The sequence below is a fragment of the Erinaceus europaeus genome, chromosome 9 (genome assembly GCF_950295315.1).
Source record: "Erinaceus europaeus chromosome 9, mEriEur2.1, whole genome shotgun sequence".
NCBI lineage: Eukaryota > Metazoa > Chordata > Mammalia > Eulipotyphla > Erinaceidae > Erinaceus > Erinaceus europaeus.
Window position 1 is genome coordinate 46,534,397 of NC_080170.1, and position 26,182 is coordinate 46,560,578.

At 48.9% G+C, this 26,182-nt stretch overlaps 2 protein-coding genes across 9 annotated transcripts in view; one reads left to right on the top strand and one right to left on the bottom strand.

Moving 5' to 3' along the window:
• The window catches only part of SMG7 (SMG7 nonsense mediated mRNA decay factor), a 43,621-nt gene extending 43,445 nt beyond the window's left edge, over positions 1 to 176 (top strand). The window contains exon 9 of the mRNA XM_060197095.1: positions 165 to 176. Within this exon, the coding sequence (XP_060053078.1) occupies positions 165 to 176 (12 nt within the window). The remainder of the gene's footprint in view (positions 1 to 164) is intronic.
• Positions 177 to 220: 44 nt separating this feature from the next.
• NCF2 (neutrophil cytosolic factor 2) lies at positions 221 to 24,066 on the bottom strand. Of its 8 annotated transcripts, none has more exons than XM_060197810.1 (13): positions 23,743 to 24,061; positions 21,012 to 21,094; positions 16,982 to 17,090; positions 11,469 to 11,603; positions 9,975 to 10,082; positions 7,217 to 7,276; positions 5,542 to 5,585; positions 4,344 to 4,485; positions 4,079 to 4,141; positions 2,922 to 2,997; positions 1,807 to 1,829; positions 629 to 780; positions 221 to 506 (listed from the first exon to the last, which is right to left on the bottom strand). In XM_060197810.1, the coding sequence occupies exons 1-13, from the start codon at positions 23,914 to 23,916 to the stop codon at positions 236 to 238; spliced, it is 1,440 nt and encodes a 479-aa protein (XP_060053793.1). In that variant the 5' UTR covers positions 23,917 to 24,061; the 3' UTR covers positions 221 to 235. The 8 variants fall into 8 exon arrangements, 7 of the variants coding, with proteins under 7 accessions (XP_060053793.1, XP_060053794.1, XP_060053798.1 ...); XR_009551578.1 differs by having other exon boundaries at positions 394 to 506; positions 4,079 to 4,256; positions 23,743 to 24,064; XM_060197811.1 differs by lacking the exons at positions 221 to 506; positions 629 to 780; positions 1,807 to 1,829 and adding an exon at positions 1,841 to 2,657 and having other exon boundaries at positions 4,079 to 4,256; positions 23,743 to 24,066.
• Between the last annotated feature and the right edge of the window lie 2,116 nt (positions 24,067 to 26,182).

Consider the following 26,182-nt stretch of genomic DNA (forward strand, 5'->3'; position numbering starts at 1 on the left):
TCCTCTCTCTCCTCTCTCCTCTCTCTCTCTCCTTTCTCCTCTCCTCTCTCGTCTCTCTCTCCCCTCTCCTCTCTCTTCTCTCTCTCTTCCCCAGGGAATAGACTGTAAAGAGAGTCTCTGAGTCCAATCTCCTGACTTCATTTTTCTTCACTGATGGTGATGAGCCTGCACTTTGAAAGGGTTTGGCAGGGTTTTTGGGGGGGTGCCTGGGCTGCTCTTCCTGGGAGACACTTTCCTAACTACAACCAGACTGGGAAAGCGAAGCAGAGCTTACTGCCCAGTGTGTCCTCACCCCCAGCCTGGTCCCTGGTGTGAGAAGACACTGGGCACAGACTGAGCTGCTGAGACCACAGAGAGACAACGTTTCTGTGGTAACCTTGGGCTCTGCACTCACCACGGTGTTCTCGCACCACAGAGTCAAGCAGCAGTCTCTCACTTGGTCCCAGGCGGCATTTATGTTGGCTTCAGAGAGTAGCATCAGCTCATTGCTGTCCTGAGGCCGATAGCTGGGTGAGCAGAGAGAGACTCGGGTCAGAGAACAGTAATAGTAATGGAAGAACCCCTCCACCTCTGGCCTCCAGGCCACACTGTAGCCCCAGCTGCCCTGACCGCCCCTTGTGGAGCTCACCTCAGTTTTGTGTGTTCTGGGGGCAGCTGTAGCTTCGAGGCCACCATGTGGAGGACCTGGCTATAGGAGAGCCCAGGCTGTGTCTCCATGGCCACTGTGTACTTGTAGTGCACCTTGAGGATGTAGGACAGGGGGGCTCTGAGCTGCACTTCCTGGGGGCAGAGGAAAATATGGGGCCTCCTGAGTCTCTGGAGTGTTTGGATCACCTGGGAGTGCTCCACAGAGCAGAAGAGTCTACAATAAACTGGTTTCAGGGGGTCAGGCAGTAGTGCAGCAGTGGCGCAAAGCGCAAGGGCTGACATAAGGATCCCGGTTCAAGCACCCGGCTCCCCAAGGAGTCGCTTCACAGGCAGTGAAGCAGGTCTGCAGGTGTCTATCTTTCTCCCCCCCTTTCTGTCTTCCCCTCCTCTTTCCATTTCTCTGTCCTATCCAACAACAATGACATCAATAATAACAGTAAAAAAACAAGGGCAACAAAAGGGAAATAAATATATATATTAAAAAAGTCTTTAAAATAAACTGGCTTCAGTGGTCCCCCAACCCCACTATTGCTAGAAGAGAAATTCATACAAGATTCAACCCAGGGAGTTAATCGCACGTGGCACAAAGTGCAAGGACTGGCATAAGGATCCCGTTTTGAGCCCCTGGCTCCCCACCTTCAGGGGAGTCGCTTCCCAGGTGGTGAAGCAGGTCTGCAGGTGTCTGTCTTTCTCTCCCCCTCTCTGTCTTCCCCTCCTCTCTACATTTCTCTCTGTCCTGTACAATAATGATGACATCAATAACAACAATAACTACAACAACAATGAAAAACAAGAGCAACAAAAGGGAAAATAAATTTAAAAATTTTTAAGTATAGTTTAAATTAAAAAAAAGGATTCAGCCCAGCAGTTCTGGGCCAACAGGACATCTTGTAGCAGGGTGGGCTGGGTTGAAGAAACTGGCCTAAAGAGAGAGAGAGAGAGAGAGCATGTGATTGGCTTGCCCATCCTTGAGAACTGGAGAGAGAGCGAGCATGTGATTGGCTTGCCCATCCTTGAGAACTGAAGAGAGAGAGAGAGCATGTGATTGGCTTGCCCATCCTTGAGAACTGGCTACCATCCAGGGGGTTATGCCCACAGTGGGTAGCCCAAGCTCTTCCATTCTCCACCACTCTGAGTAACACAAGGACAAAATGTTACCTTGAGTTCTTCCTTTTTCTGACCTGGAAGGAGTGAAACAAGACAGCAAATGAGTACCTTGGTCAGCCCTATCCTTGACAGAATGAGACTTCTCAAAACAAGGCACCCAACTTCTCACCCTCCCACCTCTGGGGTAATTGTTCACCTCAGTTCAACTTGGGGGACTGAAGGGCAAAGCCATGACCTGTCTGCATCCCCACCTCTGCTTCTCTAGAGTCTCTGAGGGAGAGCCCACAGGGACAGGACAGCGGGGGCCCAAATGCAGGCAAGCCAGCTAGCTGGCTTGGAAGCAACAAGAAATAGTGGCGTGATCCAGGAGTCATAAGAAGAAATATCAGAACCACTTATTTTCACCTTGTCTTTTGTGTTTTTACTGTACGCACCTCTAGCACTATAAAGGTGGTTTCCATGAGAGATAGGCATAGATATTTCCACTAGAGGCTACATGATCAAAAAAAGGCAATTGACCTCAAGCACCCTGGCAATGGAACCACTGGGGAAATGTTTGCTGGAAATACAGAAAGTGGGTTGGGGAGGAGGATGGGTTCATGGTGCAGAATGTTCCCCACAACTAGGGAACATGGTAAGTGTGTCTGGTGCTTAAAACACTTTCAACTTTTCTACAGGTTTGACATTTATCAAAATAAATAGGGTAAGAAGCACTCTGAGGACCAGGTAGGCAACAATGATCTAGAATCTGGACTAGTCACCCTCTCAGAGTCTCACTCCCAAACTCACACTCAGCTTGGCAGCAATGGTACAAATCAAATCTACACACACCTTGGGGTCTCCCCTTCACCCTGGGCCACCTGGAGGCTCTGCACAACAGCCTCCTCTCCAGATAGAGCTCCCTGGATATTGGAGACGTCACTCAGGTAACCAAGTGCAATTCATCCTTTCCTCTGGGGCTGGTCTGGTACTTGGTGACAGGGAGGGTTGGTGGCCTCTTGAGTCGGGGACACTCACTACCCTGAGATACAAGCTCTGTTCACCCAAGTCCACACTCCCCCAAGACTAAGTGTTCTGAAGTGGGAGGGGGGTGTCTTCTTTCCTGTACATTTCTACAGTTTCCTGGGAGACTACTATCCCTCAGGAAGCAGTCTGCAGATACTCACCTGGCAACAGCTGGGGCCTCCCTGGGGCAGTGGAGCTGGGAGGAGCTGGGATCTCTGAGTCTGGGGAAGTTTCCTCCTGGAGGTAACAGGCAAAGATGAGCAAAACCTGTCTGTGACGCAGGTCAGAAGCAAGAGGGGAGTGGGTTCTGCAGATCCCTCAAGATGCTTAGATGCAAATGCCTTCCTGAAAGTCCAGGTGGCGCTGTACTCAAGAGGAGGCAGGCTGGCTTGGTCAGAACAGGCACAAGTCCTCCTGGCCTCCCCCCCACCCCCCACCACACACACACACACACACACACACACACACACACACACACACACATTTTCAGTTACAATGGAAATGGGCCAGAGGGGGAGACTGGGCTCACCTCACCCTCCCTCCCACTGAGCCCCTTCAGAGAAAAAGTTTACAACATACAAGTCAACCGGATTCGGGAACTCAGCAGGGAGGGCCATGTCCGTGTATAGGAGGCCAGCAGACAGAGAGAGGAGAGGAGATGGAGGACAGAAAGGGGCAAAGGAACAAGAGGAAGGAGGAGGAGCTCCCCCACCCTTGGACAGCACACCCCTACTTAGAGCCAATGATGGCCTTTCCTGGGCCAGGCACCTGTAGGTCCACTAGAATTCTTCTCTAAAGCAGATCTCTCTCTCTCTCTCTCTCTCTCTCTCTCTCTCTCTCACACACACACACACACATACACACACACACACACACACACACACACACACACACACACCTTCATTATTGGATAGAGACAGAAATTGAAGGGGAGGGGGAGATAGAAAGGGAAAGATTACAGACACCTGCAGCACTGCTTCACCACTTGTGATTCGACCCCGTGCAAGTGGGGACCGGGGAGCTTGAACCTGAGTCCTTGCACACTGTAATGTGTGTGCTTTACCAGATGCACCACCGCCTGCCCACCCCCTGCATTCCAGCAGCAGTCCAGTGATAGTTTCTCACAGTGAAGATGAGACATCTTTAAGGACCTGCCCTGCATGCACTATAGTTTGGGGTCCCCTATCATCACCCTGAATTCCCTCAGTATAAGTGGGCAACCCTGTCCACAGGAGAGTGACCCCTTTGCTTCCACTCTGCACCCCTCGCCCATGCCAGGCCTGTGGTATTGGGTGAGGGGCCAGCTGGGCCATATTACCTGTGACGGCTGAGGGATGCGCAGCTCCACAGGCTCCAGGTAGTTGCAGGGGACCAGCCCCTTCTGCAGCAGCGTCACGGCACCCACAGGGCAGTGAGGAGTGGGGGAGAGATGAGAGGCCAAGCCCAGCCAGGAACACCCGCCAGGCCAGGGTGGGGAGACAGGCACACACAGCCATCTGCACACACATGCCCTCCCCCCATGAACCCCTTTACCATCACTCCACTGACCCTCCACCCCATCCCCTGTACCTCAGAATCCTTACCTCCCCGTTGAATATGACAGTGGCCCAGTTGTCATTGCCTTTCTTCAAGACGAAGACAATGTTCCCCGGCATGACCTGTAGCTCCTCAGGGGTCTTGGGCACAAACCCAAACAGTACTCTGTGGGCCTCCCCTTCCAGAGCCCTGTGGGGAGGGGGTCCACACAATGTCCTTCACTCTTGGGAGACAACACAGTGGCTATGCAACACTCTCATGCCTGAGGCTCTGAGGTCCCAGGTTCAATCCCCCCACACCACCATAAACCAGAGCTGAGCAGTACTCTGGTTAAAAAAAAAAAAAAAAGTACCTAAATTGATACACATTAAAAGGCCTGGCCAGTCTGCCTCCTTCCCTTCTGGGGGAAAGGCTCCTGGTCAGCAGCTCCTCATCCGGCTTGTGGGGACAGTCAGGTGAATGAGGGGGAGGGGTGGTGGGCAGGGACAGTGAGCAGGAAGAGGTGAGTTGCTGTGGCTTTGCAGTTCCTCTCCTTCCCATCCCCCACTTCCTCAGCAGGGCCAGCTCTGCTCAAGTCCCTTGAGAACTTGTAACCTCAGTTTTCCAGCCTCCCTCCACGCTCCCTTTCTCCTCAGCCCTTCTTCCAGACCTGTGTCTATTTAAGACAGGGGTCCGGCAGAACCCCCCAGCAGGTCAGTTTCCCGTTGAGCTGCCCCAGCATCTCTTTCAGAGGGAACATTTATCTCGGGCTGAGAGCAGGGTGAGGCTGGCTGCCTTCCTTAGAGGAAATTCTCAGGAGACCAGCAGGTCATGCTACCCTTGGCTTCCTTCCCTCCAGAGGAATGGCATCTCTTCCTTTAGTCCTTCCTCTTACTTCTTCAGAAAACCTGTGCCTGGAGCAAGTGAGACCCCCACCCCCACCCCAGGAAAGGAGACCCCACTCGGCGCATCTGACTCTAAAGAGCTGGCCCCACCCCATCCCTCCCTGAAAACTCATCTCCAAGGCTGAGGCATTGCCCCAGGGACTCTGTGCCCCTGCACAGCCCCTCACAACAGGGGCCACCATGGAACTGTAGCGGACCCCACAGTCACCCCCACCATCTGAACCCTGCAGCGGCTAGGAGCCCACCTCCAGGGTGAAACCCCCAAGATACAGACTTGACCCCAGGCTTCCTCTCCTGCCTTCCTGCTGCCTGCTCCACGTGGGAGCTCGGAGAACCCATGCAGCGTCCAGATCCAGCTCACCTGAAGATCTCGGGAGTTTTGGGTCTGGGTGGAGGCTCCACTGCCTACAAGACATTTGGGAGAAATGGAAAAAGGAAGGATGCAGGGGTGGGGGAGAGAGAGCAGAGTGTAAGTGGCCACCGGAAGCTCCTTGAAGACCGCAGAGCAAAGCACCTGCCAAGTGCACTGCGACCAAGTGAGACCGAGTGCCACCTACTCCCCGCCACCTTGCCAGTACAGTCCATCTACAACCAGGCCTGGTTGCTGGGGCACCACAAGGACCTCTCTATCCCGACGTGGCACCACTGGACAATGGCCTTGGCTGATTCTGCTTTATAAATTTCAGGAGTCCAACCTCTCAAGCATGGTGTGTGTGTATCCCATAATTGGAAGCCCCCAGCCTCGCACCCTCCCCTTTCCTAGCGAGGGTTCTGGGAGCGAGCTGTGTTCTATAATGAACGTCTGCTCCGTCAGTGACACTTGGGAGTATCGGAAATCGATTCAAGAGTCAGAGAGAGAGATCAGTGTTAGGACACTGTACTTACATGCCTGAGGCCCCAAGAACCCCAAGTTCAGTTCCAGTACCGCCATAAGTTGAGCACTGTGCTCTGTTCTCTCTTTCTCATAAAAATCTCTTTCAAATCAAGACCCACTGGCTAGACAAGAGTCTTCCATCAGCATTCCACATTCCAGCCTGACCTCCATAGTGGCTAAGGGGCTCTCTCTTCCTCTGGAAATTTTCTGGCTATACATCACTGTACAAAGCTTTCTGTGGCCTCAGTGTGAGAGGAGGTGGAAGGTTTCAAGTCTCCTCTGCTCATCTCCAGAGCCTGCATTGGGGTCATCATGCTGACCCTGGGAGGTGAGCAGGCCTGGGAGGCTAGTATAGGGTGTCTCCCCATCCCTCCCCTCTGCTGCTGCCCTGGCTCCTCCCCTACCAGGAATCTGTGCACAAAGCTCGTCCGTCTGTCTTTATGCTGTCCTCTCTCTAAAGAAGGGGAAACTGACATTATTTAATATTGAAAGATCTGAGGGCTTAATTTTATTAGTATAATTATCTTGCTTTTACAAAAATATCTGCTATCTGCCCAGCCATCTGGGATCTTCCCATTGGATCGGCCCATTATGGGCTCACTCTGGGCTCCTGCCTGTGATCCAAAGGAATCCCCTGCACAGAGCTATGGACAAAGCCAGGAGAGCCCCAGGCTCATGGGTGTTCCGTTCTAGTCTCTGTGTCCAGTAAGAGGCTTTGTTAAGTAGTCTTGCAGAGGGCAGGGGAGACAGCATAATGGTTATGCAACAATATTTTCATGTTGGAGGTTCTGAGCTCCCAGCTTCAACCTCCATACGTCAGAGCTGAGCAGTGCTCTAGTCTCACTCTCTGTTTCTCTCTGTGTCTCTGTCTCTAATCAAAATAAATTACATATAATCTTCCAGCATTTGCCCTTCTGTGCTCTGGAAGAACCATCATGGCTTCAGGAGTGAAGTAAAAACGAACATTTCAGGGAAGAGAGAGGGCCTGGTTTCAGATGGAGGGCATGAGATTGAGCCAGCCATCTTGGAAACAGTGACAGTCATGGAAGCTGTGACCAGGAGAGATCAGGCAGACTTGGTAGCAGCACCAAGAGGTCAGTGCAAGGGGCCATCAGCCTCTGTCCCCGGGTAGCTGAGGCAGGGAGCTCTGGGGCCAGCTCACCTGTGGTTGCAGAGGTGCAAACCCAGAGAAGTTGTCCTGATCCACCACGGATGCCACGACCTGGAGTGAAGGGAGGAGGCATCAGGTCCCATCCTCTTTGTGTCCCGAGATACCTGCCTTTCTCATGGCTGCGCTCCGTTCTCTCTCAGTCCCAGAAAGAGACAGTGGCCAAGGACTGGACTGCTGAGGCCTGAATTAGAAAGTCCAGAAACAAGTGCCCACCCTATCTAACATCACCCTCCAACCTAGAAGTCTTTCTTCGTAAAGAAAAGGATTACTGAGGGGGCAGGTGGTGGTGTACCTGGTTAATCTGCACATTTCAGTGCGTGAGGACCCAGGTTCAAGTCCCTGGTCCCCACCTGTAGGGGGAAGGCTTCACAAGTGGTAGAGCAGAGCTGCAGGTGTCTCTCTGTCTCTTGCCCTCTTTATGTCCCCCTCCTCTCAATTTCTCCCTGTTTCTAACCAATAATAAATAAGTGGTTAAAACATTTTTTAAAAGAATTACTGAAGTGAAATTCATATGGTGTAAAAATAAGTCATAAGTCATTTAAAACTAAACAATGTCAATAGCCAAGAACAGAAAGTAATCTGCTTCCAACTATGACACCATCTCCCCAGACAATAACCTGGGTCCACCAGCATGTTAGCTGTCAGGCTCAGGCAAAAACTAGTAAAGTCATGGGCCCCTTGGAATAGACCTAAAATAGACCTACTACTAGCTTTTTCCAAAATGGAGACCCCAAATCTTCCTCTGCAATATTCTTACCTCTAGGTGCATAATTAGTCAACAATTTGTTCCGCTTTAGATCTTAACTCTTTTTCAGCTACCAGGTTCCAGATGCTACCATGATGCCAACCTGACTTCCCAGGGCAGATGACTCCACCAATGTGTCCTAGAGCCCCATCTCCCTAGAGCCCTGCCCCACTAGGGAAAGAGAGAGACAGGCTGGGAGTATGGATCAATCTGCCAACACCTGTGTTCAGCGGAGAAGCAATTACAGAACCCAGACCTTCCACCTTCTGCACCCCACAATGATCCTGGGTCCATACTCCCAAAGGGATAAAGAATAGGAAAGCTATCAAGGGAGGGATACGGAGTTCTGGGGTTGGGAACTGTGTGGAACTGTACCCCTCTTATCCTATAGTCTTCTTAATATTTACATTTTATAAATAAAAGTTAAAAAATAAATTAAATAATTAAAAACAGTTAACATAAAAAAATCTGTGTGCATAACAACTGACAGTGGCAAAGAAGGCAGTGTATCTACACCATGGAACAGTACTGAACTAAAAAAGAGAGAGAGAGAGAGAGAGAGAGAGAGAGCCAGGTCTGGGGAGACAGCATAATAGTTACGCAAAAAGACTTTCATGCCTGAGACACCAAACATCCCAAGTTTAATCCCCAACACCAAATTAATCCAGAACTGAGCAGAGCTCTGGTAAAACAAACAAACAAGCAAACCAAAAACCCAAAACAACAAGAGCCTGCCTTGTGTAGCCTGGGACGCCTAGAGGCTCATTTTCATTTCACACCAAGTGGAGTGAAGCAGGACAATCAGCTAAATGCCATATGATCTCACTCCTATGTAACAGCTAGAGAGGAAAAAGAAAAATTAAATAAAACAGTACACACTGAGACTATGAGACCAAGTAGTGGCTTCTAGAAGCGAGGAGAGTGGGAGGAGGTAAACTAGCTATATGTGGCTAGAACTGGACTCTTGGTAGTGAGCATAATGTAGTTTATATACATTTTGATTTACAGCAATGCACACATGAAGCCTATATTATATTATCCTGTGAGGCTAGGCTCAATAAAAAGCTTATAAAGAAAGTCAAAAAGCATAGTGTTGGTACACACATCCTGCTACATAACAGCCACTGCTATCTTACTCCAAAATATTTCCCTTCTCCAGAAGGAAATGCCATATCCCAATACAGTGATTCCCTTTTCCCTCCCTAAACAAATCGCTAATTTGCTTTCTATTTCCATCCACTTACCTGTTACACATGCTTTTATACAAACAGAATTATATGGCATGGGGCTTCTGTTTTTGACTTTTTCCATATGGCCTCAAGGTTCATCCAGGTTGTAGCAAGCATGAGTATATTGTTTCTTTTCATGGCCAAGTAATATTCCACTCAGTTGTGTGACTTGATCACATTTTTTTTTATCGCACTGTTAATTCACTCAGCTGATAGACACTGAGGTGTTGTCAGTAACCCACTAACACAAGCTCACTTGAACTCAGCCACTGGGATGGCATCAGTTCCTCTCAGTGGACAATTGTAGCCCCTGTAACTTATCACAGGGAGTGTTTTTTGGAAAGGGCCTGCTGTCTCACTGTGGATCACTTCTGAAAGGATTCACAACCTGGACTGGAGTGTCTGGCCAGAGGGCCGTGGAGGGGAAGCCTCAGCAAACAACAGGACAGAAGGATGCCAAGACAACTCCCTGACTTGTTCTTTCCACAGTTTTAACAGCCTTGGAGTTGCTTCCTCTGCATGGGCTCAGCCCCCAAGACCCAGTAGCCTAGGATCCACCAGTAACTGGCAGGAAGGGAGGCGGGAGAGGCCCTTGGAGAGTATGAACCTGTAGCCTACAACCCATCTTTCAGAAACCTGCTCCTGCCTGTAAGAGCTCACTGCTATCCCGAGCAGAACCACAAGGGGGCGCGCATTTCCTTTCCTCCCCACCCCCATCCCCACCCTCCAGTCCGGCTCTGGAGGAGGGTGGAGGAAGCTGAGTGGCCCCACTCACCGTGGCCTTGCCCAGGTAATCCTTCTTAACCAGCTGTGCCACCTGCCTCTCATTCGGCCGAAACAACCTGCCCACAGGAATCACCACCGGCTCATACAACTTCTGCTTCTAGAACACAGAGAGCAGGGTGTTTCATCCGGTCGCACGCTTCACAGCCCTCACCATAGAAAGGGGAGCCACTGAGCTAACGTCTCAAAAGCACGCGTTCTGAGTGTGAATCAGTGGGCTTGCTATCATTGTGGGAGCAGTTGGTTTCAGCACCCCAGAGGCTGCAGGGACATCTGTCAAGGATATGTGCTTGGAGCTCTCCTTCCCAGGGGACACCCCTCCTTCCTCCTCATCACTCACATCCCAGGAGGGAGGCCCTGCAGCCCAGCAAAGCTCTGTCCCTGGCTGGCCTCCTGGAACTGGTGTTTGCTGACTGAAGGGCAGATAAAGACCGATTTAAGGGAGTTGGGCGGTAGCGCAGCTGGGTTAAGCACACGTAGTACGAAGTGTAAGAACTGGCATAAAGATGCCGGTTCGAGCCCCCGGTTCGCTACCTGCAGGGGAGTCGCTTCACAGGCAGTGAAGCAGGTCTGCAGGTGTCTATCTTTCTCTCCCCCTCTCTGTCTTCCGTTCCTCTCTCCATTTCTCTGTCCTATCCAACAACGACGTCATCAATAATAACTACAACAATAAAAAAAAAAAAAGAAGGGCAACAAAAGGAATAAATAAATAAATAAAATATAAAAAAGACTGATTTCAGCTCTCTTGTTCCTGGTGTTTTGAAAAATTGGATCCAAAGCCAGCTCCATCCCCCAAGGACTCAGGCAAGCTGTGGGTAATTGTCACCATTTGTTCACAGGACTGATGCATTTGCAGTGAGCACCATGGAGTACCAGGCACCATGCCAGGCCGCTGGGACTCTGGTGAGCAAGGGACACCTCCAACCCACGTTTCAGGCCTGGAAACTTGTGCTGACACAAACCCTTTGTGCTGACACAAACCCCCCTCCCCATGATAGTGGGAGGCTAGGCTCTTTCCAGCACTTTCTTTTTTTCTTTTTTTTTTTTAATATTTATTTTATTTATTTATTCTCTTTTGTTGCCCTTGTTGTTTTATTGTTGTAGTTATTATTGTTGTTGTCGTTGTTGGATAGGACAGAGAGAAATGGAGAGAGGAGGGGAAGACAGAGAGGAGGAGAGAAAGATAGACACCTGCAGACCTGCTTCACCGCCTGTGAAGCGACTCCCCTGCAGGTGGGGAGCCGGGGTTCGAACCGGGATCCTTATGCCGGTCCTTGTGCTTTGCGCCACCTGCGCTTAACCCGCTGCGCTACAGCCTGACTCCCTCCCTCCAGCACTTTCTTATCCTACACAGAACAACACCCTAAGGTGAGTGTCACTCAGGAGCCAGAGATAGCAAAAGCCCCACTTCCGTGCTTTCTCCAGCAGCTTTTCCCCTGAAACCCTCAAGGACATCTTTCTGCAGGCTGTGTGGCCCATCACTCACCCAGACACACTCCATGGCCTTGTCAATTTTGGAATGCCGGGGCTCAGACTTCATATTCATGGCCAGTGCTAAGTGCTCTTCTGCCTTTTTCCATTCCTCCTTCTTGGCGTGCATGAAAGCAATGTTGTACAGTACCTGGCAAAGCAAGAGTCAACACACTCACCTTGAGACCGGGTCAGGGAGGAGCTGACAAGTGGTCTCCCACAGAATCAGCTGGAGACACTTCTTCCTTCCCAGCTGCCCCAGCTGCCCCAGAAATATCTAAAGTGTGACATGGTCAAGCTTGCTGCTGAGTTCTGCCCAACGCAGGGCCAGGGTGAAGAAAGCATCCTGTAATGTGGAAACATTGGGAGCCTATGTGCACAGGCACGTAGGCAGAAGCGGACAGGAACCAGTGTGTTGTTTCAGCACTGAGAAGAGTGACTTACTCAAGGCTTCAGGGAACTGAGGAGAAGGCCTCAGAGAGGAAAGCACATGCCATGCATGTGTGAGGCCCCAGGTTCTACTGCTAGCACCACACAGGAATGAGCACACAAGAAAGATTTACTATTGGGGGTCGGGCGGTAGTGCAGCAGGTTAAGTGCTGGCCTAAGGATCCCGGTTCAAGCCACTGGCTCCCCACCTACGGGGGGAGGGGGTCACCTCACAAGTGGTGAAGCAGATCTGTAGGTGTCTTTCTCTTCTTCCTCTTCTCCTCTCTGTCTCCCTGTCCTCTCTCCATTTCTCTCTGTCCTATCCAACAACAACAACATCAATAACAACGATAATAGCCACAACAAAGATAAAACAACAAGGGCAATAAAAGAGGAAAAACAAAACAGAGAGTCGGACAGTAGCGCAGAGGGTTAAGTGCATGTGGCACAAAGTACAAGGACCAAAGTAAGGATCCTGGTTGGAGCCCCCGGCTCCTTACCTGCAGGGGAGTCGCTTCACAGGTGGTGAAGCAGGTCTGCAGGTATCTATCTTTCTCTCCCCCTCTCTGTCTTCCCCTCCTCTCTCCATTTCTCTCTGTCCTATCTAACAATAGTGACATCAATAACAACAACAACAAAAAAGACAACAAGGGCAACATAAGAGAAAACAAATAAATAAAATTTAAAAAACAGCCTCCAGGAGCAGTGGATTTGTGGTGCAGGCACCCAGCCTGAACAATAACCCTGTAAGCGAAAAAGAAAGAAAGAAAGAGAGAAAGAAAGAAAGAAAGAAAGCTATACTAACCTAATACATACATTTTTAAATTAAAATAATTATTTTACAGATTTATATACTAGTGTGAGAGAGGAGAGCCTCTGTTTCTTAATGAGGGTGGGGGAGAGAATGTCACTGTAGCATGTAAGATGCCAGGGACTGAATTCAGACTTCATGCTAGAGAGTCCAGCATCTTCACCACATCCCAGGCTCCTTCATTATTTTTCTTAAATTGAAAATGATTCATGTCTAGAAGGTGGCACAATGGATAACACATTGGACTCTCAAGCATGAGGTCCCGAGTTCAGTCCCCCGGCAGCACATGTACCAGAGTGAAATCTGGTTCTTTCTCTCTTTCCTATTGTCTTTCTCCCTAATGCGTACAATCTTTTGAAAAGTGATTCATTGTTAATGTGTTATATTTACATTTGACAGAGAGAAAGTTTCATATGAGACAGAGAAAGAAGCCAAAGTACCACTCTGTCTACTTAGTACTGGGGATAGAACTTGGAACCTTAGGCATGTAAGTGCAATGTCACACCAGTTGAGCCATCTCTCTAATCACAGTAAATCTTAAAAAGAAAGAAAGAGAGGACCAGGCAGTAGCACGCATAGTATGAAGTGCAGCAACCAGCTCAAGGATCCTGATTCGAGCCCCCAGCTCCCCACCTGCAGGGGGTTCACTTCACAAGTGGTGGAGCAGGTCTGCAGATGTCTTTCTTCTTTTTTTTAAAAAAATATTTATTTATTCCCTTTTGTTGCCCTTGTTTTGTTGTTGTTGTTGTTGTTGTTGTTGTTGGATAGGACAGAGAGAAATGGAGAGAAGAGGGGGAGACAGAGAGGAGGAGAGAAAGATAGACACCTGCAGACCTGCTTCACTGCCTGTGAAGCGACTCCCCTGCAGATGGGGAACCAGGGACGAGAACCAGGATCCTTACTTCGGTCCTTGCGCTTGGCACCATGTGAGCTTAACCCACTGCGCTACTGCCTGACTCCCAGGTGTCTATCTTTCTTTCCCCCTCTCTGTCTTCCCCTCCTCTCTCCATTTCTCTTTGTCGTATCCAACAACAAAATGGAAGAAATGGCCACCAGAATAGCAGACTTGTAGTATAGACTCCAAGCCCCAGCAATAACCCTGGATGCATTTAAAAAAAAGAAAAGAAAAGAAAACAAGAGGGGTAGATAGCATAATGGTTATGCAAAGAGACTCTCATGCCTGAGGCTCCAAAGTCCCAGGTTCAATCCCCTGCACCACCATAAACCAGAGCTGAGCTGTGCTCTCATAAAAAAAGAAAGAAAGAAAGAAAAGTAAGGAAGAAAGAAAAACACCAGGGGTAGGGCAGTAGCACAGTGGGTTAAGCGCACATGGCGCCAAGCACAAGAACCAGTGTAAGGATCCCAGTTTGAGCCCCTGGATCCCCACCTGCATGGGGGGTTGCTTCACAGGCGGTGAGGCAGGTCTGCAGGTGTCTATCTTCCTCTCCCCTTCTCTGTCTCCCCTCCTCTTTCAATTTCTCTCTGTCCTATCCAACAACTACAACAATGACAATAATAATAACGACAACAACAAGGGCAACAAAATGGGAAAAATGGCCTCCAGGAGCAGTGGATTCATAGTGTAGGCACCGAGCCCCAGCGATAACCCTGGAGGCAAAAGAGAAAGAAAGAAAGAAAGAAAGAAAGAAAGAAAGAAAGAAAGAAAGAGGAGAAAGAACCCATGGTATAAGTGGTTTATGCAACATGCTTGAATGCCAGAGGCTCACAGGGGCCAAATTTAACCTCTGACTTCATGATAAGGCAGAGTTGAGCAGTGGCTAGAACTCTGGACTTACAAACAGGACAGGAGGTCTTGAGTTCTAGCCCTAATATCACATGTGCCAGAGAGATACTCTGGTTCTTTTTCTCTTCTCCACCATAAATAAATCTGGGACCAGCAAGTGGCTCACTTAGTAGAACACACATTACCATGTACAAGGATCTCAGTTGAAGCCCCTGGCTACCGTATAGGAATGCTGGCAGGAGTGAAGCATCATGAGCAGTGGAGTGGTACTACAGTGTCTCTTCTTCCCCGCCTGCCCCCTCTCCAGGGAAGAAAAATATATGGCCATCAAGAGTGGTGGAATCATGCAGGCACTGAGTCCCAGCAATAACTGTGATGGACAAAAAAAAAGAAAAAACAAACATACAGATGCATGTATGTGGCCTTCCAGTTCAGCTCCTGCCACTGGTCCTGTGCTGAGACACAGGACAGACGGGGGGACTAGAGAGAGTTCAGCTATTCCTCCTGTGCCAGCACCCACACACCCACCCCCTAACAGGAACAAGACAGGGACACAGTGACGGATGTGACACGGTCAGCAGTTATTGCTTGAGGGGAGTTGGAAGGAGTCTCAGGAACCTAAGCACCTGCATTGAGTGTGCTGGTGTAGCATTTCCACAGTCACAGGGCTGAGAAACCCTCTTTGAGAAGCTGACCAGATGCCCAGTCCTTGGCACAAACCCAAACTGTGAAAACTGATGGAAGTAAGCTGCTCCCTTGCTCTGTGGCTACAAAGGGGCATGTCCCCAGGGACCCTGGCAGCCAGGGGCTCTATTAATAGCCCTGAGTGACCCTGGGAATGCTCACCTCCCACTGCCTGAGAAAACAAAACATGGCATCTCTCTCTCTCTCTCTCTCTTTCTCTCAAACTCTCACCCAGGGATTCTTCAAAATCAGTGATCTTTGCAAGGGTTTTAGTTTTCAAAGTGACTCGTGTATATTGGGAGGCTGAGAAGAGTTTGTTGGAAAAGCACCAGCTGTGATGTCAAAGGCAGACATGTCTCCTCCTGGTAACAGAAATGAGATTGTCCTTCTATGGAAATTGTTCCTACATGTATGCTTCAAGCTGTTCTCTCAGCAGGAGCAGACAGTCTGGTGCCCAATTAGCCTCACATTTGCTTTACATCTCAACTAAATACCAGGGGCCAGGGCCTGTGACTTGGGGAATAAGAGAGGGAACAGCAGGTCCTGTGAGGGTTGGGAGCCCAGGATTCTGGATTTGTTGGTATAATGTTGAGCTAGTGCCTGCTAACCCACATGATGGAGGGGCCAGGATGGCTTCCACAGGCCAGCAGGCTGGCATCCGGCTTCACTTCTAGCCCCACACTGGCCCAGCCCTCCAGCCATCCACTCGGAGCCTCATGCCATTCAGGCCTACAGCGGCTCAAGGCTCATTTGGGAAATCAGAACCCCAGTACAAGAGTCAAAATGCCTTTTCCAAGCTCCTGGAGGTGTAGCAGTAACAGAAGCCAGATGAAAACCGAGAAAGGAAATATCCAAAAGGGAATTGGAGAGTAGGGCTTATCATGTCGTCATACCCGACTGCTTGGTAACTCAGTTGTTCCTTCGCATAAATCTTCCTCAGCAAGGGCTCCTGACTGCTGGAACTGGGGAATTTGAGAGGCAACACCAAGCCTTCCCAAAGACTTAACCCCATCCTGTTGCCAGGAGGAGAGAGCATGGCCCACCTGCTCTAGCATGTTGCTGCATTTTCCTTTTTATTTTATTTTATTTTTATTATTATAGTCTTTATTTTATTTGATAGAAACAGCCAGAAATTGAGGTGGAAGGGGGGAATAAAGAAGGAGAGAGACAGAGAGACACCTGCAGCACTGCTTCACCACTTGTAAAGCTTTTCCCCTGTAGGTGGGGACAGGGGCTTGAACCGGGGTCCTTATGCATTGTAACATATGCACTCAACCAGGTGTGCCACCACCCAACCCCTTCTGTTTCTTCCTTTTGCATATTTTTATTTCACACTTTAAGAAACTGTACTAGTATGTCTATAGAAAGCAGTACTGCCTTTATAAACTCGGGGTGTGAGTGTGAGTGTGTGAGTGTGTGTGTGTGTGTGTGTGTGTGTGTGTGTGTGTGTATGTGTGTGTGGTGAGTGTGTGTGTGTGTGAGTGTGTGTGTGGTGAGTGTGTGTGTGTGGTGAGTGTGTGTGTGTGTGTGTGAGTGTGTGAGTGTGTGTGTGTGTGTGTGTGTGTGTACCAGAGCACTGCTCAGCTCTGGCTTATGGTGGTGGGAGCTCAGAGCCTCAGCATGAAAGTCATTTGCACAGCCATTATGCTGTCTCCCAGTGCATATAAGTTTCCTATTTTTTTCTTCCAACATCATAACACCTGTAGGGCCCAGCCCTTCTCCTGGGTTGCAGTGATCGAAGGATCTCCATAAAAGCCTTGTTTTCATGTGCAGATGAAGCTCTGACTGGAGGGATCACTGAACAGAGGTGTTCTGACCCGCCAACACCCACTCCTGCCCAAGCTGGGCTGTGCTCCCTCACCTCACAGGCAAACAGCTTGAACTGCAGCCCCAGGATCTTGTAGTCTATCAGCTGATTCCCTCGGAGCTGAGTCAAGGCTTCTTTCAGGTCTTTAATAGCTGAGTCATAGCTATAGAATAGAGAGAGAAAATGAACAGGTTTACAGAGGAACACTTGTGGAGTGATGGGTATATCTACTCCTACCCCCACCTGTCCACTCAGACAAGGACTTTCCATCACTTTTGTGCTGCTCTAGTGTGTCACCAACCAGTGTGGGTCCTCCCCTTGGCTATGTCTCAGGTTACTGCAAGTGTTGCTTCTTTGCTGTTGGTCCATGAGTCACCTTTCTGACAAACTGGCTTCTCACTTTCCAGCAGGACCCTGTTCTTCCCCCTGATAACCCTGGGCCTAGCACACGCCTGTTGCCCTGGTCCCTGCCAAGCGGATTCTGGATACTGCCATCTACCTGTCGGCATCTGAAACCAGGCCAGCTAAGTGTCCCTTTGCAAACATGCCTTTGAAAGTGGTGCTCTGAGACTGGCAACATAATGTAGTGGCTCTTCACAAAGCCCTTCATGGCTGAGGCACCAGAGGTTCAGGTTCAAAGCCCAGTCCCATCAGAAACCAGAGGTCTGCGCGCGCGTGCGCGCGCGCGCGCGCGCACACACACACACACACACACACACACACACACACACACACACCTCTGGTGGGAAAAACCAAAACAAAACACTTTTTGGGAACAGGTGGTGGTGCACCTGTTTTGGGACCAAGTGGTGGTGCACCTGATTAAGCATACATAGTACTAAGTGCAAGGACCCATGCAAAGATCCTGGTTGGAGCCCTCATTGGAGCTCCAGGCCCCCACCTGCAGGGGGGGTCACTTCATAAGCTGTGAAGCAGGTCTGCAGGTGTCTATCTTTTATCTATCTATCTATCTATCTATCTATCTATCTATCTATCTATCTATCTACCTACCTATCTACCTATCTACCTACCTATCTACCTATCTATCTATCTATCTATCTCCCCCTCCTCTCTCAATTTCTCTCTGTCATATCCAATAAAATGGGAAAAATGGCCGCTAGGAGCAGTGGATTTGTAGTGCAGGCACCGAGCCCCAGTGATAACCCTGGAGGCAAAAAAAAAAAAAAAAAAGTGTTGCTTTGCCTCCTGCCTCTCTGCTCCATGCCTGGTACAGGCCTCTCCTTGGTTCCCCCAATTGTTCACCCCTGGGACACCCACAGTGATACACAGCCCTACTCCTGCTGCACAAGGTCTGAATAAACTCAAGCTCTAGACTAGAATCTGCATTGATGTCTCCAGGTGGGGGGTGAGAACTTCCTTTATACCCACACTCAGTGACGCACAGGGGGCACTGTGGTCACCCTGGGGGGGGCATTTCACAGCTCTGAACTCTGCAATGGGGAAAAGTTTCTCTAATCCTCATTTCTCATGCTTCCTGTAAAGGTTGCTTAGTAACCCCTGACGTTCCTGAATGTTCTGTTCTGCCAGTGCCCCTGTGGGACACTCATCTCCCAGATAAGGGAACATTCCAGCAAGCTGAGAGAAGTCAGCATGGCTATTGCCTCTCTGGCAGGAGTGGGCTCCTCCTCCCTTCTGTTTCCAAGGTGACAGGGAGAAGCTCCAGCTAGAGGGTCTGGTCTTTCTTTTTCCAGCTCCCAGACCTGAAATAGAACTGTTCCCCTCCCTTTGCAGATGATATAGCAGTAGTCAGTTGAAGAGGAAACCAGGTCTGGTCGGAGGGACACTTTACTTTTTTCTCAGAGACAAAGGAGTGAGAGAAGGGGGTATGGGGAGAGACAGAGGGAAGAGATGGGGAAGGAAGAGTCAACCACAGAACCAAAGCTTCCTTTGTGGTGGGGGCCAGGCTTGAACCTGGGTCAGACACATGGCAAAGCAACACACCATCCAAGTGAGCTATTTCACCAGCCCCAGAGTCACACCTGAGAAGAGAAATCCCTGCTTCTCTGAAGTTCACTCCAACTGTTACCTTGTGGAACTTAGAAACCAAGAAAGCGGGAGCTGGGTGGTAGGTAGCACACTGGGTTAAGCACATGTAGTGTAAAGCGCAAGGATCTGAGTTCGAGTCCCTGGCTCCCCAACTGCAGGGGATCTCTTCACAATTGGTGAAGCAGGTCTGCAGGTGTCTATTTTTCTCTCCCCCTACTCTGTCTTCCCCTCCCCTCTCAATTTCTCTCTGTCCTATCCAACAACAATAACAGCAACAACAACAATGGAAAAAGATGGACTCCAGGAGCAGTGGATTTATAGTGCAGGTACCAAGCCCCAGCAGTAACCCTGGAGGCAAAAAAATAATATTTGTTATAGGTTGAGGAGATAGCATAATGGTTATGAAAAAAACTCACTTGCTTGAGGCTCTCAAGTCCCAGGTTAAATCCCTAGCACCACCATCAATCAAACCTGAGCAGTACTCTGGCATTTCTCTGTGTTTCTTGCTTTGCATTTCTAATTAATATAAAATAAATAAAATACTCTCTCTATATATATCCCAGCTCGAACTGGGATCCTTATGCCAGTCCTTGTGCTTTGCGCCACCTGTGCTTAACCCGCTGCACTACCACCCAACTCCCTCAGTCAGCATTTATTAACTATATACTAGGTGCTGAGAGGCCAACATGAATAAAATAAAATTTTTCTGTCTCAGGAAACTCACCAAGTAGTAGAGGAGACAGATGTCTGCTATAAGCAGATGCCAGACAGGTGAGATAAGAGGAGTTACCCAAGGGCGGGTTGCTGCCATGGCTGTAGGCTATGGCAAGGTGGGTGCGAGGAGGCTGTGGCATGTGATTGGCCCTTGCCAGGACAGGCTAGGGGACTGGCTTTTTATTCTGTTGCAATGAGAGCATATCCTGTTGGTCTTTTATTTTTTATTTATTTTGGTTACAGATAGAGAAATTTTTAGAGGAAAAAGGGGGCAGGCAGTGGTGCACCTGGTTAAGCACACATATTACAGTGCACTAGGACCCGGGTTTAAGCCCCTGCTCCCCACCTGCAGAGCTGCAGGTGTTTCTCTGTCTCTTCCCCTCTATCTCCTTTCCCCTTTCTGTTTCTATCCAATAGTAAAGAAAGAAATAAAGACTTCAAAAAGAGGCAAGGGAAAGATAGAAGTAGAGAGGGGAAGAAAGAGGGAAAGAGGGAGAGTGAGTGGGGGAGAGAGGGAGAGAGACCTGCAATCCTGTTTTGCCCCTCATGAAGGTTCCTCACTGCAGGTGGGGACTGGGAGCTTGAACCTGTGTCCTTGTGTACTATAATGTGTGCACTCAGCCACATGCACCACCATCTGGTCCCAGGTCCTGTTGCTTTTAAAGAAGATCTGCCTGGAATACAGATAGAAAAGATAAGGCTAGAAGATGGAAGATCTTTTGAGGCATACACTGAAATAAAACAAGGGAAGGGGTGGGGAATGTAGCCCAGCACAGTAAAGTATACTGTGACTAGCTTTTGCTCAGTCTACATTTATTTATTTATTCCCTTTTGTTGCCCTTGTTGTTTTTTATTGTTGTAGTTACTGTTGTCGTCATTGTTGGATAGGACAGAGAGAAATGGAGAGGGGCAGAGAAAGATAGACACCTGCAGACCTGCTTCACTGCTTGTGAAGCGACTCCCCTGCAGCTGGGTAGCCGGGGCTGGAACCGGGATCCTTATGCTGGTCCTTGCACTTTGAGACACATGCACTTAATCCACTGCGCTACCGCCCGAATCTCAGGTCAGTCTACTTTTGGTGGCTGAATTATACCCAGTGGAATGGACAGAACCAGTCTTTCAGAATACAATCTGATGGGAGGTTTGGATGGGGCTCAGATGTGTGACAGCTCCAGCCTGAGAGCTGGGCTGCCCTTCCCTCCCCCAGAGGACCTCTGTCTTGTGCTGATTTATGGCATAACCACCAGAGAAGGTTCCCAACAGAGCCTAGGTATATGGTCCTCAGATGCACAGTCCAGGAGCACCAAGGTACCCCTGAGGTTTCTCTGGACATTCTCCACTCCTGCCACACTGGAACACTTACTTCTCCATCTGGTAGTAGAGCATCCCTCGCTGGAAATAGGCCACTGCCAAGTGCTTGTCCCGGTTAATGCTTTTGGTGAAGGCCTGTGGAGAGAAGGGTCTGTCTGTGACCCAGGAGCTGGGCAGTGAGGGGGCAAGATGTTAGTGGTTGGTGCTATGAAGGGGCTCAGAGCCAAACATTAGGGGTCATGATGCCCAGTGCTGTCACTTCCCAGTGGCATGGCCTGTAACCAGTTACCTAAACTCTTTGAAATGGACTTTTCTCCACTTTAAACTGCCTTTCAAGATCACTGAAAGGATCAAGATAATACAAGCAATTTTTAAAATTTACTTTATTATTTTTTACTGTATTTATAGGATAGAGACAGCCTGAAAGACAGAGATAGAGATAGAGAGAGAGAGAGAGTGAGAGAGAGAGAGAGAGCGAATATTATGGAGAGAGGGAAAGAGAGAGAGAGAGAGAGAAAGAGAATTATGGAGAGAGATAGACACCTGCAACCCTACTTCACCATTCATGACGCTTTCCTTCTGCAGGTAGGGACTGGGGGGCTTGAACCTGGGTCCTTGAGCATTGCAATGTGTGTGCTTAACCAGGCGCTCCACCACCCAACTCCCAAGCAATTTTTTAAACACTGAAATGTATATAGTATCATATTTGTCCTGTAAATGTCTTATATTATGCAATTAAACTAATAGCAAATAAGAATGCATATTAAAGGTTAGAAGATAGCTTATCTGGTAGAGTATAAGACTTGTGCATGAGGTCGTGAGTTCAAATTCTGGTAATATATGAGAACACCATGGATGGAACCAATGATGCTCCATGGATGGTGGAGAGATACTCTGGTGTTTCTTCTCTCTCTGTGGTTGTCTTTCCCTCCAACCCCCACCCATAGAGATAAAGAATGAAAAAACTGAATAGAGGTACTCCTCAATGCTGGTATCACACATGCTCAAGACCTGGGATTCATTCTCCGGTGTCATCATATTAAATCAAAATAATAAGAACTGGGAGATAGCTCACACAGCAAAGCACCTGTTTCACATGCTTAAGGACCTAGGTTCAAGTCCCTAGCATCACATGGGAATACTGTGCATAGCACCGAGGAAAACTACATGAACAATAGAGTGGTGCTGTGTCCTCTCCTCTCCTCTCCTCTCCTCTCCTCTCCTCTCCTCTCCTCTCCTCTCCTCTCCTCTCCTTTCCTCTTGTCTATCACCCTATCTGTGTCTGAAGTTAAAAGGAAAAAAAAAAGTCAACCAAAAGCAGTAGATTTATATAGACACTCACCTCCAGCGGGTAAAGCCAAAACAAAACAAAAAAAAAAAAAAAAAGAAAAGAAAAAAAAGAAAGAAAAGAAAAAAACTCAAAAAGCAAAACCCAATGTACATATAATGCCAGCAGTAAGAGCTCAAGCAGATACCAAAGGAAAGCAGAGTAGATGAGTAACCAGAAGCAGACGCATGGAGCAGTGCCAGGAAGGAGGGAGCTAGCTGAGAGGGGAGCACCTTGCCACACAGTCCAGGCAAGAACACCTCCAAGGTCCCTGCCGCCCTCCATCAGTCGGCACAGTTCTGCGCTTTACCATCCTCTTCTCCCCTACAGGTGCACCTTGTCTAGGCAGCCCTGTGAACTGGAGGCTTTCTCTACCCTAAAGGAGGAAAGGTCTGCCTTCCTCTCTCCAGGCAGAGGCAGGGAGTACTGCCTGCTCCCTGCTGTCCCCTCTGGTGCCTGAGAGGTGGCCTGGAGATGTGGGCTTTCCCCACCCCCTCCTCCCTCCTCCTGGCTCGTTGGCTGCTTGGTGAAGATGACGCTGGAAGCAGGGATTGCAGGTGGGATCTAGCATTCGTCCACCCCACACACCTTGAGAAGAACGACAGCAGAGGTCAGCCTGAGAAGTCACATTGATACAGGGTGGGAGGGCTGTGACACCACATTTTAACAGCCAGGGACTCACTGAGTCCTCCTGATGTTTAATTTTTTAGGGAATTTAAGTCAGAAGTCTATATAGCTTACCAAAGACTAAAGGTCCAGAGAGAGGCAGAGCTGGGATAGAACCCTGACTCTTCTACCTTCAAACTCTGTACCCCCTTCCTGCTTATCATGGCCAAACCCCCAAGTGACCATGGAGAACACTCAGATCCATTCCAGGAAACAGGAGGGAGAGACAGAGACAGAGACAGAAAGAGAGAGAATAAGGAAGACACACAATCAGCAGCAACAGTGTGATTCCCTCCCTCCAGCCTCAGAACCCTTCAGGCAGGCCCCACCACCATTGTTAGATGAGATGAAACTCATTTGCCTGAAGTCCCACACCCTTGATCTCTTGGGCCGGCAAAGCTGACCATCCAAAATCCTGGAGAAACCAAGAGAACCACGAGCAGTGAGACCCTGTGTCTTGGGGGAACAGGGAAGGAAACCTAACTAGGTGAGTCTTCATAAAAGTTGTGAAGAATGAGTCCAGAACGGTTATGATTTAACCTCTACAGTGGCCAGGAGAGCAGAACCCACAGCTAGAGGCTCCCAGTCCCTGGCTCTGGTTGGAACTTTCCCAGGAACTTTGAAAAGTGGCTGCCTGGCTCCCTGCCCCACAGACTAACTTCCTAAGGGCCGGGCCTTAGCTTCAGGGCTTCTTGGCAAGCTCCCAGCAGGTTTCTCGAGTGCAGCCAGGTGAAGAACCTCTGATCACAATGGTGCAAGGAGGAGGGAGGGCCAGAGGCCCAGCACCCACCTTCTCAGCTTCTAGCATGTTCTCCAGGATGGTGTACATGCAGCCGATGTTGAAGCAGATTCGAGAATGAGGGTCCTGAACAGCAGTGAAGGCACCCAGGGCTCCATTCCAGTCCTTCTTGTCAGCTGCCAGCACCCCCTCATTCCAGAGGCGGATGGCCTCTGCCAAGGACATGGTAGGGGAGACCAGGAGGCAGGGAGCACTGCCCTTCAGCCCTCCAGCTTTTCACTGTCCAGTCTGGGGCTCCAACTGGGGTCTGGCCTCTTTTAAGACAACTTCTCCGTGTTGCAAGTGACCCAGGAAGTTTCCTCACCTTCTCAGCAACTGACGCACAACTGGGCAGAGAAAAGGAGACACAGAGAGGGTGAATGGGGCGGAGTGTGGAGAGAGGAAGTGCATCATACAAAGCCAGTGAGGGGTTAGTTCCCCAAAATGCTTCTGCATCACTGGCTTCTTCCCTCTGTCAGCAAAATTCTGTCTGCCCCTACTAGGCCTTCTCAGTCCTTCTTCAATCCACCTGCTCATTCCCAGAGATCTAGCCCCAGACCCTGGGGTGGTGTTTTCAATTTCCTGGGTCAGATCTGATGCTCTATGGGTCTTCAGAAAGATCAAGGCTCCGGGTAATTCATTTTTTTTTAAATAATTAAAAAAAATTTTTTTAAATATTTATTTTATTTATTTCCTTTTGTTGCCCTTGTTGTTTTATTGTTGTAGTTATTATTGTTGTTGTCGTTGTTGGATAGGACAGAGAGAAATGGAGAGAGGAGGGGAAGACAGAGAGAAAGACAGACACCTGCAGACCTGCTTCACCGCCTGTGAAGCGACTCCCCTGCAGGTGGGGAGCCGGGGTTCGAACCGGGATCCTTATGCCGGTCCTTGTGCTTTGCGCCACCTGCGCTTAACCCGCTGCGCTACAGCCCGACTCCCCAGGTAATTCATTTATTTCAGTACATTTCCTTCTGGGAAGTAGACACTCTAGGTAGCAGGTGTCCAACGGGAAATATTACCCTACACAGGCATTTTCTGATGTTGCCAGAGTAGAAATAGATCATGTCTTAACACCCTCCCTTCCCAAAAGGGTGTTAGGGTTCATAAGAACTAGAAAGTTAGTCCCTATTTAACAAAGGAAAGAAGTTCAAGGTTTTCTTTTGCTTTTTTTGTAGTGCCTATTCACCCAGTACCCGGCTATATGGTGAATATCTGCCGAATAAAGGACCACACAGAGAGTAGCACTCTTCTGGGCCGTGTTCCCTTACTTCTCTCAAAACTGTCCATCTTGTTCTTAGCGGCACATTTGCTCTGGGGCAGTCCTGTGAACTGGAAGCACTCTCTGCCCCAAAGGAGGAAGGAGCTGCCTTCCTCTCTCCAGGCAAATTCCTGGCTCCTAAGAACCAGCATTTAGGCTTGGGAAGCAGCAGGCTCATCTTAGAGGACATAGAACTATGACATTTAAACTTAGGAGCTGTGGTTCTTCAATCTCTGGCTGCCAGATCCAAAAAGTGTAGAAAACAGTCCCAAGATACCCAAAGAGTGAACGCCAGTGGCTTCCAAGCCTCTGGTTCCAGCTTTTCCTGTGGTCTACCAGAATGCTTCTTCTTTGAGAAGACTTTTTTTGATATGTAGATGGGAAAGGCCTATACGTAATGTATGAATGGGTGGTCTGGAAGATGGCTCAGTGGATAAAGCACTGAACTTTCAAGCATGAGATCCTGAGTTCAAGCCCCAGAAGCACATGTACCAGGGTGATATCTGGTTCTTTCTCTCTCCTCCTTTCTTATTAATAAACAAAATCTTTTTTTTTAAAAAAAGAAATATATGAATGGCTCCCTTTAGACAAGACAGTTTAGAAGATATGTGTGTGTGTGTGGGGGGGTAGTATTAAACTCTTACAGTCTTCTTGATAATTCAAGGTGAACTTGTACTTTAAGAAAAAAGATTAACTTGGGGAGTCGGGTGGTAACGCAGCAGGTTAAGTGCATGTGGTGCAAAGCTCAAGGACCAGCGTAAGGATCCTGGTTCGAGCCCCCGGTTCCCCACCTGCAGGGGAGTCGCTTCACAGGCAGAGAAGCAGGTCTGCAGGTGTCTTTCTCTTCCCCTCTCTGTCTTCTCCTCCACTCTCCATTTCTCTCTGTCTTCTCCAACAACAACAACAACAACAACAATAAAACAACAAGGGCAACAAAAGGGAATAAATAAATATTTTTTTAAGTTTAAAAAATGGTTAACTTTATTTTATTTTTTTAAATTATCTTTATTTATTTATTGGATAGAGACAGTCAGAAATTGAGAGGGAAGGGGGAGATAGAGAGACACCTGCAGCCTTGCTTCAGCACTCACAAAGCTTTCCCCCTCCAGGTGGGGACTAGGGGCTTGAACTGGGTCTTTGAACATTGTAACATGCACTCAACCAGGTGCACCACTGCTTGTACTTGTTTTTTTT